Below are 17249 nucleotides of genomic sequence, written 5' to 3' on the forward strand. Positions count from 1 at the left end.
GAGCTAAAAATTCCCCCGAATTGTTAGCATGTTCTGTGTAAAAGTTCTGACCTTTAACAATGCCGACTGCCTTTTTGTCCTGTCATTGTACAATGTTACAGCGGTGGGCCAGAGGCCACCCAGGCCTTACCGCGTTACAAATAATAATAAAAGTCAATTTGGGACAGCATTGTTAATTATTCCCAACAAAACGGAATGATTCACTTTTGCTAGTGTCAGTGCTCGCAGCTTCGTAACCAAAGTTTCCTATAACGAATAAGGGGAGAATTTATAAGCGGTACAAAATGGGAGTTCTCAGTTGTGTCTAAAGTGTGCTAGAAGGCAGCGAGCCCGATTTCACAACAGTATTACTCCAGTTTTGTTCTAATTTAGCTTTACTTGTTGCAGTGGGATAACACTGAGGAAATGCAGTGGGGAATTAGGCCCAGAATACAGAAAAACAAACAAACATATATAATAATGGTTGGCATGTGTGGCAAGCTGAACACATAGCCAGAAATCAGCAGGGTCCTCCTCAGGCCCGGGAGAGGCCTGTGAAACTAGGATAGCCGCAGTGTTCAGCGCTGTGTCTGGGCACACCAGTGAGGCAGTCCCAGTCCCAGCTGGGCGTAGATATCTTCTGGGTAGCTTCCTCAGGACCTGGGTTAACCCGAAACTTGCCTCCAAGCTGAGAGTGGAAGAGGGGCTGGACTTTAGGAGCTGTAAAGGTGTTGTCAGGAACTTGGGAATAAGGGAGTGGGTCTGGTGGCTGAAAGGGCCAGCAGCCTGACTGGAGAGCTCTGGCAACACATTACGCTCGATAAAGCTTTTCTTCTCACAAAAATTGCAAGCTGTCCAAATTCTGTGTTGCTAACGATGTGAATCAGAGGCCGGAGTTTGGCTCTCAAGAGCTCATTTATGTAAAACTGGTTCACAACTGGTACTAAAACTTAAGGAATGGATTAAGAAAACAGAGGGTATGTTACCCCATCGCTTACACTGTCTGTTGTATCATTACATGGCAGCATCACAGATAATTCTTCTAGGAATCAATTTAAAACAGAAAATAGAGAAAAGGAAGAAGATACCGGAACAGAACCTCGGGTGATCTTCAGACCTTGTAATACAGATCTAAATCTGTATTGTTTTGTTGACAGAGACGCATCAGTAGGAACCCGATTTAGATTAATGTAAATGCTAGATTTTATCAAAGCAAATTGCACTGACTCAGGATGCTACATTGTGTTAATTACTGAGTCTGTGACATTTGTCTACATCTTCTATGAAACAGAGATAGGAAAAAATATCAAGGGCTGGAATTAACAGGTTTCATCTAGGTTGAACAGCAGTTTTGGTAAATTTTAATTGCCTTTCAGTACTCTTGCCTTTGTATTTCAGCAAAGAATAAACTCACTACATACGGCTTAGGGTCTTTGAGAGCCGGGCTTACCTTTGTGCTTGAATCTGTTGAGCAAAGGCAGAAACCTTGGATGCTTTGTTCTCTCTTATTCTTTATTCAAACTGTTGTGTCCTCCAAACAACAAAAGAAGTAGCTGCATGGGACCAGACTCCCACTTCATTTACACTGAAGTAAATGTAGCGTATTTTCTTTGTATTTGGTGGAATTACTCTGAATTTTCACTGTTGCTAACCAGGTCTGAATTCAGCCTGTGGACTATAAAATTAATTTTATGCTCCGAACAGTTGCGCATGTTAGGAAGATCTGCTCAGCCAGCATTTTATGTAACTTGTACCAATGTTAAGTTTGTAACAAAACAGTGCTGTCAAGGTCTGCAAGGAAGATGTGAACACTGATGTTAAGTGTCTAGCAGAAAGTGCACGGAAAATAGGAAGCTAAGTCTTAAATTCTCTACTTAGGTAGATTTCCACTGAGAAAGAAATAGGTAAATGACCGTGGATTGGATTAGTATTCATATATTTCAGAAAGTGATAAAGATTATTATAAACAAAGAAAAATGTGAATAGTGAAAACCTATAGCTGATCCTGAACTTGGAGACTTTCTTGCCCAGAAATGTTAGCCACACCGAGTCACAAAGCCACTCTCTGTTCAGACATAGGCACCACTCTGGTATGACCTGGGTGGACTAGATCCTGGACCTTGTCATGCCAGTTTATACCGAGTGGGTTTTTTCCTAGCTTTCAGCATCCAAGAGGATTTGGCTAAGGTTTCTGAGAAAGGGTATTATCATGTGGAATTCAAATTAGTGCTGTTAATAGATCCCAAATCAGTTAAAGTTTAAGGTATGGTATAAATCTATGAGTTCATTTGAGCTTTCATTTTCTAGGGTAATTCTGTGCTTAAAACAGCAGGTTAAGAAAAAGGATATTTTTTCCTTTGTAAAATTAATCCCTTTATTTTTCTTAGAATTATCAAAATCCAGTGTATGTTAACAGTCCTATAGCTCCTAGCATATCTTGATGATCAAGACCGTCAAATCGTGCTGTGATGGATCAACTCATGCTGATTATATCATGTACCTAGTATATGTAGAAAACTTAAGTATATATTTTAAAATTAGATAAAACACTTTTTTGTGATGTCTTAAAATACTGGTCTCAGTAAAATGATGAATTTTGCTGGCTGTAGTCTATTAGGACCAGCAATAAAGTCTTATGCCTAATCATTGTAGTTATCTGTGTCATATATTAGAATGAGTCAGAGCCTTGAGGTTGAAGTCTTTATTTGGAAGAGGCAGCTACTTAGTGTTAAACTACTAACAGAAATTCTCTTCTCATTGTCTGCTTTCTAAACCCAGATGTTAGCCGTACAGCAGCAGTTTCCATCTGCAATCCATTCAGCAAAAGTTTATGTCACTTCTTTGTTCAAGTCAGTTGCAGGAAAAATAATCTGTCACATCTCCTCCTGCAAACTCTAACCTGGAAAAGGCAAGAAGAGCAGCAGGAGCAGAAATGCTTCCAGCTGCCCTTTAGGGAGGGATACTAGCAGGAGGCCAGGGCTGTGCATGGCAATTACATGCCCAGACGAAGAGTCATTCCTGTCATCCGCACAGCCCCATCTGTGGCAGAAAGGAAGTGATGGAGCAGTTGTGGATTGTGGAGGAGGATTTCAGGCGAGTGCTCCTGCTCCCCAGGATGCCAGCAGCTCCCTGGCCAGCCCTTCTCATGAGTGGGTAGTGCTGCAGCAGCCTGCGGTCGCAGCTCTGACGAGGGTTACCTTGGGCTGCGCAAGGCTCTGCTTTAAAACATCCCACAAAGCTTCATAAAAGAAGTGACTTAAGAAAATCACCCTCCAGAAAGAATGTGTTTGCCCCTCCATAGCAGGAGTTTTGCATGGGAGTTAATAGCCAAAGGATTTTTTGGGGGCTGACTCTGCCCTTTTAGGAGGTTTGCTCTCCTTTCCAATTGGTAATGGTAGGAGAGGCATTTTGGAAAAAGCCAAGATACGAGACCTCTAGCAAATAGGAGACCTGCGGGCTGCTTTGATGTGTCCCACGCGCCAACCAGGCAGTTTATCACCATAGGGAGCATGTGGATCAAGCTGGCTTTATTTCCACCCTTTATTCCTTTCTACGTTTATTCATTGAGCAAGTTCATTTAAAGTTTTTCTAGCTGTAGGAAGAAAAAAAAAACAACCCAGCAACCATGAACAGACCATTCCTGTAGATTCTGTTCTGGTAAAATGTGAAGAATGACTCATAGCGAGAAGTACTTTACTAGGTTATATCAGGTCAACATTTGAGTTTGTTATACTTTAATCAGATCGGTCACAGTTTTTTGGGTCTGTCTTTTTAAAGCTTATTTCAGTGTTTTTATTTACCAAACATTCACTTTTCTCTGAACATTGGAAACATGAAGTATTTCTATCAGCAATTTCAATGTTTGCAACTTAGCTGCTACAACATGCAGATCATTTCTAGCAAGTGTTAAGCTGCACACAGCAGTCAGTGGAAGACCTCCCCGTTGACAGCTATCATATGAGTGGCTAATGCCATTGCCTTGGGACGGATCTCACTTTGTGCCAGGGCCAGGCCTGGTTCGACAGGACAGAAAATACGGTCTTCAAATAAGAAAGGCAAATTTTGGGGAAAATAAGTGCTACCAGCAGTACTTCAGCGGGTCAGAGAATGTAAAATGGCTGCAATTGCTGTGTGTAAGCATTTAAAGTAGCCTGGAGTTGATTATCTGCTGTGTCTCTAAGCAGAGGGTGTAAACACTTGCTGCTGCAGTAATGGAGCTGCTGTCTGCAATTAAAGCTAACTAGTAGTTGCTGACCTGCAGCCTGCTATTACAGGCATCTCTTACTCCCCAGACCTAGAAGAACTGAGCTGCAGCTATTGCGGAAGTTGCACTCGCACAGACGAGCCAAAAAGGTTTGCATTTTCAAAAGCCTGAGTATTAGTTACTGTTGCAAATTATTCTAACATTTAGATGTCTTTGAGACTATGAGCTGTGGTGCCAGCCTGCACTCTTGGGATGGTTTAAGTATGGGGTTGCAATGAGAGCAGGTTATGCTGTCAGAAATCTGCAGCAGGACCCCTTCTTACCATCTATTTGATTTGGTCCCTGGCTCCAAATTACAGGCTGGCCTCTGAGGTTGTTTGGTCAAGGAAGGATTTTCAAAAGATTTACATTCATAGTCAGGGTGCTCAAAGTGTCCTGGACTCAGGTCTTGCCACAGTCACATACGCTGTACTTACGAAGTTTGTGTCAGTGGCTCTTTGGAATGGACCCAGTTCTATCATGATCAATTCCAGGAACCTACAACTAGTTCTACCTCTCTGTCTTCTCATACACTTTCTTACAGGTTTGTGCCTGCCTGGAAGGCTGTCACATGCATAAGTCATGTCTGTCAATTTGAAAATGTACTTGGGTCTGTGTTTTTCAAGTAGCAAAGAAACTGCAAGGAAGAAGTAGCAGAAGTTGTGTTTGTGGAGTTACTATACACGTGAGCTTTGGCTGGGTTTGGTTTTGTTATAATCTTGCAGCATTAGACGTATTTTTAAAGCTTGTTTAGTTCACCGATAGTTGAGGGTTTCTGCTAATCCTTGCTGAAGCCTTGATTTTTGACACAGTACTTAATCGGCATGTTACTTCTCAGTGCTACCAGCAGCACACAAAAAGTTGAAATGACTAATCAAGTTATTTGAAGAGATTTCAACAGGATTAAGAATTAACTGGAGTTCACCAAAATTTTCCAGCTGAGACGCAGACTGGCGTTTTTCTTCTAGTCAGGACAGCAAGTTAACGTGTAACAAGACAGTTTATCTCATTTGTGGGCAGTCCTTGTAACAAGCTTAAATGGTGCATAGACAGGTATTTTCAATGTAGAAATGGCCACAGGTTTCTGGCAGAAAAATGTTTTTCAGGCTCAGCCTTTTAAATACTTTGACTTATTCATTCACAACCTTTATAAAAGAAAGAAGCAGCTGAAAAGCAGTAACTGGCAATACTGGGTTTATCTCATTTGTTAAAATTCCCCTTGGACTGGGACTGATACTCCAAGGGTACGCTGGCCTGATAGATGGGATTTTACATACCCCCAAATGCCAGCTCTGGATCTGAACCTCACAGCTCAGGCCCATCTCTTGGTGAAACTGAAAACACTTGCTGCTTTATGCTGGCAGCTGGAGTGTAGAAAATAAATGTTTCAAAATTTAATTTGACGTGTGGTTATGGTCAGAGAAGTGACTGTAAAAAGGCATCTCTTACTCAATAGATATGCTCCCTCTGTGTCCTTCAGGCATTTCTGCTGATCTTACTGATTCAGGACAAGTAGTTACTACTGTCAGTGCTGCAAAACCAGTAACACTGGTGCAAAGAGCTGGATTCCCTCCTGCTACGTGCATTATCAGCAAAAGTATTTGCTATTTTCTAGTGCAGATTTTGAATAATTGGATGATGGGCCACAAGGGAGAATAGAGCAGCTTGATTTTTCCAACTGAAGAGAGATTTTTGGTCTCAAAATTCGAAAAAAATGACTAAGTATTTAAACGAAATGACTTAGTATTTAAACTAAGCTGATCTGATCCAGAATGACTGAGAGTAAATCTGAAACCCCTCCATGTTGTTTTAACATCGGTTTTTAGAGACCCTCTTAAATAACACAGGCAAACACTGGTTCCTGGCTTGTTTTTGCAGGCAGTATGTTGCCATTTTTCCTTGACTCAGTTTCTTACTTATTTAATGTTGCAGTGATGATTTCCAAGTTGATAAATAAATAAAATCACACATGAGAAACTCTAAGGGCTGAGCAATGGAGCAGTAAGGTCATAGAAAGAATGGAGCATATTATTTGAAAAGATTTTTCTGTGGGATATGCTGATGATTCTTTAAAATTACTTATTGGAAAAATTTCAGGCTGCAAAGCAATAAATCTGATCTTCAAGTGTGGTTTTACTTTGAAAAACAATGTAAAAATGCCGCCTTTGTGCTCAACAGATCTTTTCTTTGTACATATGAGTCCAGAGATGTGTTCCGTTTACTGCATTGCCAAAAATAATTTTCTTCTGCTTTTTTACTCTAGTTACCTTTGAAGAGTCTATGTAACTCCAAGGACCATTGGTTGGACTCTGTTTCCTGTTTTGAATCAGGAGCATTGTTATTCCTGTTTTTAGTTTTCATTTCTGAAACAAGAGGTGAAAAATATTTAAGCACATGAAAGTGCAGATACTTGCCTCATGGGAATTCCCAAAGAACCTAACCTGTGTAATCCTGTTAGAGTCTCCCTCTATATTTATGTGTTTAACTACTTTAGAAAGTCCATCCCATACCAACTGAAGAGTCATTCATGTTCAAGCTTGATTAATGATTAATCGTATCAAAGAGAACCAGGTGTGATAAACAGCACTCCCAGTCATTGACCTCCATTGCTTGAAGTGACACATGAGAAGAAAGGATCCCAGCTCAGTTCTTGCATCCTACGCTAAACTGTTTGCCTGTGTTACTTGAATAGAATCTAATGTGGGAATCGCTGGCATGCAGAAAGCATGACATATGACAGCATTTTTGCAGAATTTTTCAAAGCAAAGTTGCATGCCGAATACATGCATCGGCAAGTACAAATATCTGAGTTCTGAAACCTTCCCTGGAGGGGCTGGGCAGGAAGGAAGGAATGCAGCATAAACACCCTTGGAGAAATTAAATTAGTGTGCTTTTGTAGCACTGATGGGCACCTGTTACATGTGAAATTCTAAGAGCAAAGTTACATATTTTTGCCTTTCTCCTGGAGATTTAATGCTTTTTGGGACTTTAAAACAACAATTTTTTTAAACACTTCCATGCTTTACAGAGCAGCTGGAGTGATACAGAGGATACAGAAAAATAACAATCTGTCTACCAAACTTTCATGACTAATCCATTACTTTATGTAAAATTATTTTTATCGTAAAGTAACAATTAAAAAAAGACTTGAAGAATAGCTTGTTGATTTCTAACTGTGTTAATGCAGCTTAGCATATAAATTTACAAAAGCAGAATAAGACCCTCATGAAGAGGCAGCCTCATAATAATAGCAATATATCTGTGAGACAATGGTAAATAAGAAATGTCTTCTCTAACACAGCTAATTTTTCTTCTTCCTTAGGTGTATATGTATTAATAAGATCCCTTCTTATTTCTTCTAGGCACCAGTAACAGATGTGCAGTTTGGCCCTATGAGACTTCATCAAGATCAACTTCAGGTAATACAACGGTTCAAACTGAAGTCTTAATTTGTAAAACATCACAGATGTTAGTTTAAAATTTATGACTGGAATTTTTTGGGTATAGAGATCTTCGCAAAGCATTTTTGTCACGTGATAATGCGCACCTAACAGATTTTTATCACGACATTCTATGTAATATCCTAAAAATCCTGCCTAACTCTTTTCTTCAAACATCTCTCAGCTCATAAAAATAGAGTTATCTGTAGTTCTTTCTGCTATCAATTAACTTGTAATCGGTTTAGTCTGTGCCTTGTTTTGTATTTTACTGGTAGTCAATTCTTAATCAAAAGCTCATCAACGTGATACTGAGCGAAATGTCCTGTTAAGGTCTATTACACCAGCATTATTACTAGCATCAAACAAACTTGCAATATCATCACAAAAGATATGAAGTGAGCTTGGCAAAGTATGTTTTTTTGTTATTCATTGTTGACTGACATTAATTCATCCTCCTTTATCTCTTTATTAATAAAGGTCATATGTCAGTTGTCCCCTTATTTTGTCTGGGATGGGTATGAGGTTTGCAGATGCCAGACTCCTTTGGACTACTTCTGAAAATTCTCTTATATCCCAAGGCATACCGAACGATTAATAATCCAAGATGTTCCTCAATCAGTAATTACAAAACTTCTGAGTGAAAGTAATGTGGACCTGATAATTTGCAAATGTCTATCTTCAAGAACTGCAGTTCAACATCTTCCTGAGCTATTGTCAGAATAGACAATAATATCATTGAACATCAGATCTTAGGACAGCCTCATCCAGCTGTTCCCCAAGTATAAACCAGAAACATTCCTTAAATATTTCTGCCTCCTTTATTGTTATTAGTGATCGTATAGTTGTAGGCCACTCTAAAATTCTACCTGGTAATATAGCTGGCAGGTATGAGGGAAGGAGAAGTTAGACAACATCACATTTGTGCCAGAGTCAATCATACAACTCAGATCTGCTGACTTGCTGTGCTATTGCTGCAAACCATTCTTCCACTCTTAGAGTGTTATAAATTAACTTCACTAAATATAGCCCAAACTATGACATGTTGTTGCAAACAGTTTTGCAGGTTGCTATAAAAGGAATCTGAGCTAAATGAGTACAAACTCCTTCATTCTTACAAAAATATGCACTACATGGAAATGTTAAGATATACTGGTAGACATTCCACCAACCTAGTCCAAAGTGTAACCAGCACTGGGATTCCTAAAATCACTCAGAAGGTAAATGTCAGTGGGATGGGTGTGAGTTACACATGCTCCACATTATTGTCTGACCAAAGCATATATCTAAGTGTGTTTTGGTTAAATTACTGAAAGATTAGTGTCTTGGGACAATAGACCAAATACTGGTTTAGTTATCCATCTTTCCCAAAAGGCTGCATATACTGAGTCACCCACAAAATCAGCACTAACATAGATCTATAGTCTGACATTCTGTGTATTTTTTCAGGCAAAAGAAGTTTTCTTCTGCAAAATACTATCTTGACACAAAGCACAATCACATCAGTGAGAGTCTTCCTTAGCAGACTTTATGTCTATCTTCTGTACCATATTCAGTCCTAAAATTTGAAACACGTTTTAGAAGGAATCGGGCCTTATTGTACTTTGAGTATGTAGGCATTGTATTGATTTTAAAAAGGCTCAGAGAGATTAATGTTATTGGCAATTACACAGCAAGTTAGGACAGAGCAAATACTGGCTCGTAGATCTGACTTCCTTTTCTGGATTTCAACTGTGGTAATCTCCTTCTGTGATATAAATCCCATGGCAAGCTTTGCATAGGAGTCAAATGGGGATGTACTCCATATACAGAGGTACTGTTTATGATTTCAGTCTTGCATGAGTTCATCTTGACCAGCTTGTCTATAATTTCCAGAAACCCTGCAGAGTGGGCTGCATCCAGTACTTTGGGGAACTAGAATGAGATGAAAAGGAAAGCACATTTTTCATCGTGCCATTGAAGCACCGTTAAATATTAATTCACATGAGGTGAACCGTGGCATTTTTTTTTCTCAAATATGATCCTGGCAAGAAAAATAAACACCAAGAAAACGGTTGTATGTGAGACAATTTCAGTGAAGAAAAGTAGACTCATTGTTATTTCATGTGCACTGTCTGAAACGTAGGCATCTAGTTTCAACTGATTACCTAAGCTCTCTTTGTAGCTAATGACAAGAGCGCCACTTCCCAAACTTGTTCATCCCACGTGGATATAAATGGCTCCGGCAGACTATTTTATCCACTTGAAACACCTCTGTATACAAACAATTACAAAAAGCAATAGTCTGTAGAAAGCAATTCTGTTAAAAACAGTGGATTAAGCCTTGGAAGTGGCTTTAAAAAACATGTTAACAACAGGCAAAAGTACAGAATCTACTGTATCTGTAAGACTTGTTTGTAATGATTTACTGTCTGTCTTTAACCCAGGTACTTCTAGTGTTTGCCAAAGAAGATAACCAGAGTAACGGGTTCTGTTGGGCATGTGAGAAAGCTGGATTTCGATGTAATATTGCCAGGACACCTGAGTCGGCACTAGAATGTTTTCTTGATAAACACCATGACATTATCATTATAGACCATAGACATTCCAGATACTTTGATGCAGAAGCATTATGCAGGTAAGCATGGTTTCAGTGTAATTAATGCTTAACTGTATAGTTAACACATCATCAAAGTGTTTTTGCTTTTATATAACCCTTTTATAAAATCTATCGAACTTTGATTTTTTTTTTTTGACAGATGTCCACTGGCAGCATGAAATAATGTTACCTCAGTGCTTTACATTTTTGGTTGTGCGGTAGGATATCTGAAGCTTGATCTGGCTTGGAGCCACAGTGTACAAATTTCTTACCATAGCAAACTGTTTTGGTTGGGTTTGTTTTGTTTTTTGTTTTTTGTTTTTTGTTTTTGAATACCTGGTTCCTTGTTTGCACATTAAATTAACTGCAAAGACCGCATGTGCCACCAAGCAATTTAATGAATACATTCACTTCATTAGTGTTCTGAATTTTTTGAAATGTTACTTGCTGTTGAGTAACTCCAGATGTAAACAGGCAATGTTTTGTGTGCACGTTTCCATACCTACAACATCTGAAAATCTGTTATGAAGAGCAAAGTTGCAAACTGATTCCAAAAATACTTCACAAACGCCTGTAAAGTATGAAAAAAGGGGCAAAGGATTTGCCTTTCTGAATCTCTCCACAGAGACTTGACAGGCAGTGGTGCCTTGCTTCAGTGACTTTCCAGTGAAATACCCCTTGGGAATGTGTCTAGACTAAGTAACAGTCTGTGGGGTGGGGGTGGCGGGGTCAGATTATGTACCCTGCGTGAGTGTGGTGGGTTCAGGGCACTGGGACAAAGGCTCTTCTCCTTGATAAACTGAAGTAACTAGATAAGATCTTTGTCAGGCAAAGACTGGGTATCAGTGCTGTTCCCCTTGTTACATTTTTACCATTCTGTCCCAGAATAAAGTAAAATGTTCCTTAAATGAGTGAGGCCAAGTCCTTCAAACAAGTCCATTACACGCCATTTCAGAGGGGAGAATTTTTGCTATTCCCCTACTGAGGGTATTTGAGGTTTAGATTAATCTACATTCTCTGTGTCTTTTTTTTCATGGAATCTCAGACATTGCTAAATTTATTCTCTTTTCTTAGTGGTCCAGCAGGCTCGGGATTTGATTTTTGCTTTATTGTTAAACCATTTAAAAGAGACATTTTAAGAAAAGTACTGTGTGAAGATTCTGTAAAGTCATGTTTTCTGAAATGTGAACTTAAAAAAGTGTTAAATTATTTGCTTTTTATTTAAAGGTCTATCAGAACAACAAAACCCTCAGAAAATACAGTCATTATTGGTGTAGTACGAAGGTAAATACTCGTATCTTTACTTTCACATGTGATCAACAAAATATGAATCTTGTCATTGCAAAAGTAAATACTATATTAAAAAACCTGAATTGGAACTTCTTACTGTGCTAGTGATAATGTGTCATACCATGTAGAGTTTTCACCATCCTTGACCACAGGATTGGGACAGGATTTTTGATTTCTAGTTTTTACTAAAGACATCTCACTTTGGGTTTTGTTTTGTTTTGTTTTTTCCCCTCTCCTGATCCCTGCAGGCTTTAGCAGTATGTTTCAAACAACCTCTGCAACATCATGTACAGAACTCTGGAACTGCCTCATAGATCTGTATTTTGGTATTAATAAAAAGAACAGTTTGAACCTTTCTTGATCTGTCTTTCAGTCTGATTAATCTCAGCACAAACAGGAGATCTGCTGAGTTACAAAAAAAGATACAGCAGAATTTGATCAGAACAAAGTAGTATCTGACCGAAGAAGTTTTAGAAGTGAAATAGACTGTATTATGACATCTCAGTAAAGCAGTGCATATGCTTTTTTACTCCTCCTCCCTCTGAAAACATTACTTATACATAATAAAATAATGTAAAAGTAACAAAATTGCAATATATTTAATCTGATATGAAATAAATGGAAGATAATTTCCTCAAAGTAGAATTTTGGGAATGTCCATTTCTCAGAAAACATTTATTCTGAAAACCATTTCTGAGGTGCTGAAATTTCCCATTAAAAATCCTATTTTCCACTCTAGCGAACAAAAGACCCTAATTAAACATTTCAAGGGTTTCCGTTGTGAATATCATCTTCAATGTTTTTACGCTAGGAAGTTTTCTCACTGTGGTAACCATTGCTTCTATAGTCAGAATTGTCTCTCATTGTACTAATACAAAAGAAAAGAGAAAGGAGCAAAAGAGCAAACAGTAACTCAAGAGCTGCTTCATTTACATCAGAGAGAAAGACACCTGTGGTTCTGTGGGCCAGCAATTCCTTTCAAAAGTGAGGAGAGCTTGGAAGCTGGGCTTGCTGACTCAGTTAGGAAGTTGCTCAAAAGAGGTTTTTCCCTGCAATTCATTTTTGTCTTTTCAAAATGTTCACATTGTGTGTTGGGACAAGGTAATAGCCCCTTGCAGTGACAATATCTCAGAAGTTTGAGTTCTGAAACTTTTCAGATGTGTCTAGTATCCCTGTCTACTGAAAACTTCAGAAGTGAATTTGCCTTGCGACTGAGTTGACTGTGTCAAGTTCCCATGTGCTGAACCACAAGCATTCTCGAGTCGCCATTTAGAATTTCACAAACAGAGAACTTTCACACATTTCCTTTCTTGCTGCAAGAAGCGTATTTGTGAAGAAGCCTGACATGTAGCCAATAGCATATGGAGGGTCTTCTTCATTTTCCTGCAGTTCAGTTTGTTGGCTTTTGGGGCTTTGCAGGTGCCTGTCCTCTTTCTTTGTGCTTCTGGGAGGCAGCATTACCAGATAGCTGACATGAGGAATGGGGAGCTTTTTCTGACAGCTGCCCTTTTCTCTTTGCTTAATCTTAGGCAAACCTTGTACTTTAGTAGGCATCATTCTCTTCATGTGTAAGAAACAAGTGCACGGAAAACAAAGAAGAGGTGCCATCCAAAATGGATCCAAAATTTCACACACAAATAAAAGCTATTGTGCCATCTGCTAAACCGACGAGCTTCCATCTGCTCATTTACAAAAACTTAACATAATGGCCTTTCTTCCAGATTCCAGCCATACGTTCACATATGTTGGAGTGTCTTTTAGCAGTTAGTATAGCCAAGTTTTTCAAAATTATTCAGATATATCATTTTAGGAGTATGTCATCCCAAAGTGACCTAGTAGAAGGCACTGGGTAGGCAACACTAGAAAATCCATCCTCATTCAGGCATCTTGAGTTGCCCACCTGAGATTTGGTACACTCAAATAACAAGTCATTTCTTAAAACTTTGGCCATGTAGACTTTCAAGTGCATCTTTGACTAAGGACAGCATAAACAACAACGAATCCAGTACCAAAAAAGAAGGAATAGTCCAACAATCTAGGTAATTAATTTATTTTCTTGAAGCATTAGATTTTTGTGATGTAAGCAGCTCGTTACATGCAAAAAGGAAAATAGCATTTTGGCTTATCCATGCCAAAGATGAAAGCTTACAAAATCCACAAAAAGTATGTTTTATTCATAGATCCTGTAAGGACGTAGCCATATTAGCCTTTGGTGTGACATCTGGGGTACAGGTATGTCAATGGCTTGTGAAACTGGGTCTCAGTTGATTACAGAAATAATCTCTGACTTTATCATCCTTCTTTAAAAGGCATGCTGATCGTGAAGAGTCATCAATATTGCCTCTGATCTCTGCTGGCTTCACAAGGGTATGTATGTGTTATACTCCACTAGGTTGCTCTGACATTTCAAAATTGCCATGCAAGAAACTATCCAGAAGTTTGGCTGTCAGTGACCGTTTGTGTCAGTGATCCAACCTGTAAATCTTGTTCATGTTGCTCATTCTTTTATATATATCCCAATTCTGAACTACCATGTATCAGTAGAATTAGGATAATGCTAAGTAGGTGGACATTCTCAGGAATATACGAAGTGGTGCTGAGACTTTTCTACTTTATACATTTATTTCAGAGTAAGTATATGATGCTCTGCTTGAAAAGTTGACATTGACACAATTGACTAGTGACTATAGCAGAGCCAGAGAGCAGCTTGCAATGAACAACAGAATGTGCTGTGGGAAACCTCTTCTATCAAATGCCAATTCACATCTGTAAACAGGCTTCAGACACTGTCAAGTGCTATTATCTATTGTTTGGAGGCACCCGAAAAGTATTACGTTGAATCTGTTCCTTGGCAACTATTCCAATTAAGCAGGAAAGCTGCTTATTATTGCATCAGTTAAGTGGATTCCTCATTTCATTAAGCTGACAATGGAACAAAAATGTGCATGATTTACAGTGTGATTCAGAGTATTTGGTTGCATGCTCACCAGGTTTTTTGCTAGCCCATCGCAATCCATTTGCACCTATTTGCTTATTTGTAGTAAGGTCCTAATACAGGAAATGCTAGAGCCTGAAAATAACTGTACTTATATGTACAGAGTTATTCCAGTGGGCATATAAGTAATCCGACACAGGTTCTGAATTATTTATGGATCAGAGCCTTGGCGGTGGGGCTAATGGCAAAGCGTAGAAAATTTTGTTTAGCAGCCTTGATGTCGTGGCTTACCTTTGATAATCAATCCTCCCTCCCAAACTATCAATGTCTATGGCAGTTTGCATGAGCAAAGATTTAACATTCAGGCTCATACCTGGTAAATATGAGATGTTTTAAAAAAACATCAAAGATACTGAGGTCATTGCTATACAAGCCCGAAAATGAATAATTGTATGTGATGGCAGGTATATTTGTCAGGAAGTTTTGCTTTCTTCTGTGTATACTGTTTGGGGTATTAGCAATTGGAAACTCATAATAATCTCAAATTTTGATGACTTGAGACACAACATAATTTTTTCACTGTTATTTTAAATAAGTAGCATGAAAGCATATAACTTCATTAAAAGTAGATTATTTTACATATTGATCGTGCTGACAATCACAGAGAATAAACAGAATGGTTAAACCTCATTATCATGAGGATCTGTCACCTTCTCAAAATGCAGTAACCTGAAGAATTTTACTCGTCCCAAAAAATAATCTTCTCATGTTGCTTGTGTTACAACATGTTCATTTTTGGCATATCTACTCCTTTTTAGTTCTTTTTCAAGCAAAAGAAAACAGAGCTTCATACCATTGAGTACGGAAATGTGTATTAATGAAATATTTCTAACCTTTTATTTGCAGAGATATGTAGAAAATTCTAATATAATGGCCTGTTACAATGAGTTGATTCAGCTGGAATTTGGAGAGGTGCAGGCACAATTCAAACTAAGGTAATTTTACCAAAAACATCAACAAAAAAATGCCGATTCAGCCACATCCTTAAAAGAGTATGTATTTTACTGTACTGTAGTTAATTATAGAATGTCAGTTAGCTGAAGAAAACATGTTAATCATTAAAGTGCAACTTTATTCAGTATGGAGTTGCAATACCTTATTGTCATATGCTATAAGAATTACGTGAATTAAATTTAATCAGATGGCTTTTTTTTTTTGTCTCCAGGGCGTGTAATTCATTATTTACAGCATTAGAGAAAAGTCAAGAAGCCATTGAGATCACAAGTGAAGACCATGTAATACAGGTTTGTTCCAGTTATTTTTATAAATACAGAAAATTGCTCTGTGGACTGACTGTATTTTATTTCATCCATGATTACATTTACTCTTTCTTACAGTACAAGAATCTAACCTAACTTAATGGTTCTAAAAAGATTGGAGTGAGTTTAGCTGTAGACTAGAATTTTCTCTATTTAAAGTATCTTGCATAAATCAAGTTAATTTTAAGGGAGATTGTTGAATAAGGATTTTCTCTCTTGTTTTTATTTGTTGTAGTGATTCTTTTATGTCATAAATGAATGCAGCCACTGGCTTGTATGCATTCTTTTCCAAAAATACTGTATGTTAATTTGATGCTCTTGAAAAGCAAATCTAATTGATGTTCTATTTAAATAAAGGTAGTACACTCTTTTTTTTTTTTTTTTTTTTTTTGAAATCTGATACTGTTTGATGCATTGGAATTCTTGGGCCAACTGTTTTTGAATGTAATCCTCTCTTGAAATTTTTTTAAAAAAGGGAAAAGAAATTGTGCTTAGGTTTGCAGTCCTGAAAAACATCATCTTTGTAAGGGAGTTAGTTCCATCCCTAGCTATGAAGGCTGTGAGGAGTGATTTTATTATCAGTAAAGAGCTTGAGTCTAAGCCTCTGGGAGTTATAACATGCATATAAATTGTACCCTCTTGACCCAAATCTTGATAATGGCAATTTCATTGAAGGATGTGCCTTCTTCATCCCTTTTACAAAAATAACAGAACACACCCTGAAGTTGTTTTAAATATGTTTTTTCAGACCAAATTTTGTCCCTCTGCTGACAGCCCCAGAATATGAGAGAACCGACATGTGCAAGAGTCCTGGAGCTCCAGCAGGCAGGGCTTTCTCATGTAGGGGGGAACCTTTTGGAAGGAACCTTTTAGGGGGGAAGCTTTAGGAGCAGAGGGCATCCAGTGGTACCCTTTTCATTTCTCTAATATTGAAACATTGTAAGTTGTGAGGCATTCAGATGCTGTTATGACAGGACCTGTGTCCGTAACTCAGCTAGCGAGCGGGTCACGAAGGTGTGGGCTATGGGTACCAGTCTTCAGTTTTGCTGGGTAAGGGCCACAGAATTGCAGCGAAATGCAACATTCAGTTCAGAGAGGAAGTTGCTTTATTAGATTTCACTTCTTCCAATCTGCTTGTCTGGGCTTTGCCTGGACAGGGGAATAGTGATGGTTGGCCCTTAGACACAATAAGATGATGAATTTGTCAATAGATAAGGTTAATATTCCTATGGTATCTCACCATCTAATTTGTGATTTTTAGGAACACTGAGTTAGGTTTGAGGTTTATAGGTTTGAGAACTGACAGAGCTCATTTTTCAGGAATTTATGTTGTCTGTCTAAATTCTTTGAATATGTAATACTCAGCTGTTTCCATAATTTCCCTCTCTTTGCTCACATGCACACACTCTGCACAACTCTTCTAGCATGGACATTTCTGTTTTGCTTTACAAAGAAAAAAATGTAGGCA

General features: G+C 38.3%; 1 protein-coding gene across 1 annotated transcript in view; it reads left to right on the plus strand.

Moving 5' to 3' along the window:
- Nucleotides 1–17249, plus strand: part of LOC104084143 (high affinity cAMP-specific and IBMX-insensitive 3',5'-cyclic phosphodiesterase 8A-like) — a 126653-nt gene that overhangs the window by 83696 nt on the left and 25708 nt on the right. The window contains exons 2-7 of the mRNA XM_009587874.1: nt 7585–7641; nt 10086–10276; nt 11465–11521; nt 13837–13894; nt 15369–15457; nt 15688–15766. Coding sequence (XP_009586169.1) covers nt 7585–7641; nt 10086–10276; nt 11465–11521; nt 13837–13894; nt 15369–15457; nt 15688–15766 — 531 coding nt within the window. The remainder of the gene's footprint in view (nt 1–7584; nt 7642–10085; nt 10277–11464; nt 11522–13836; nt 13895–15368; nt 15458–15687; nt 15767–17249) is intronic.

The sequence above is a fragment of the Fulmarus glacialis genome, unplaced genomic scaffold (genome assembly GCF_000690835.1).
Source record: "Fulmarus glacialis isolate BGI_N327 unplaced genomic scaffold, ASM69083v1 scaffold13441, whole genome shotgun sequence".
Lineage (NCBI taxonomy): Eukaryota > Metazoa > Chordata > Aves > Procellariiformes > Procellariidae > Fulmarus > Fulmarus glacialis.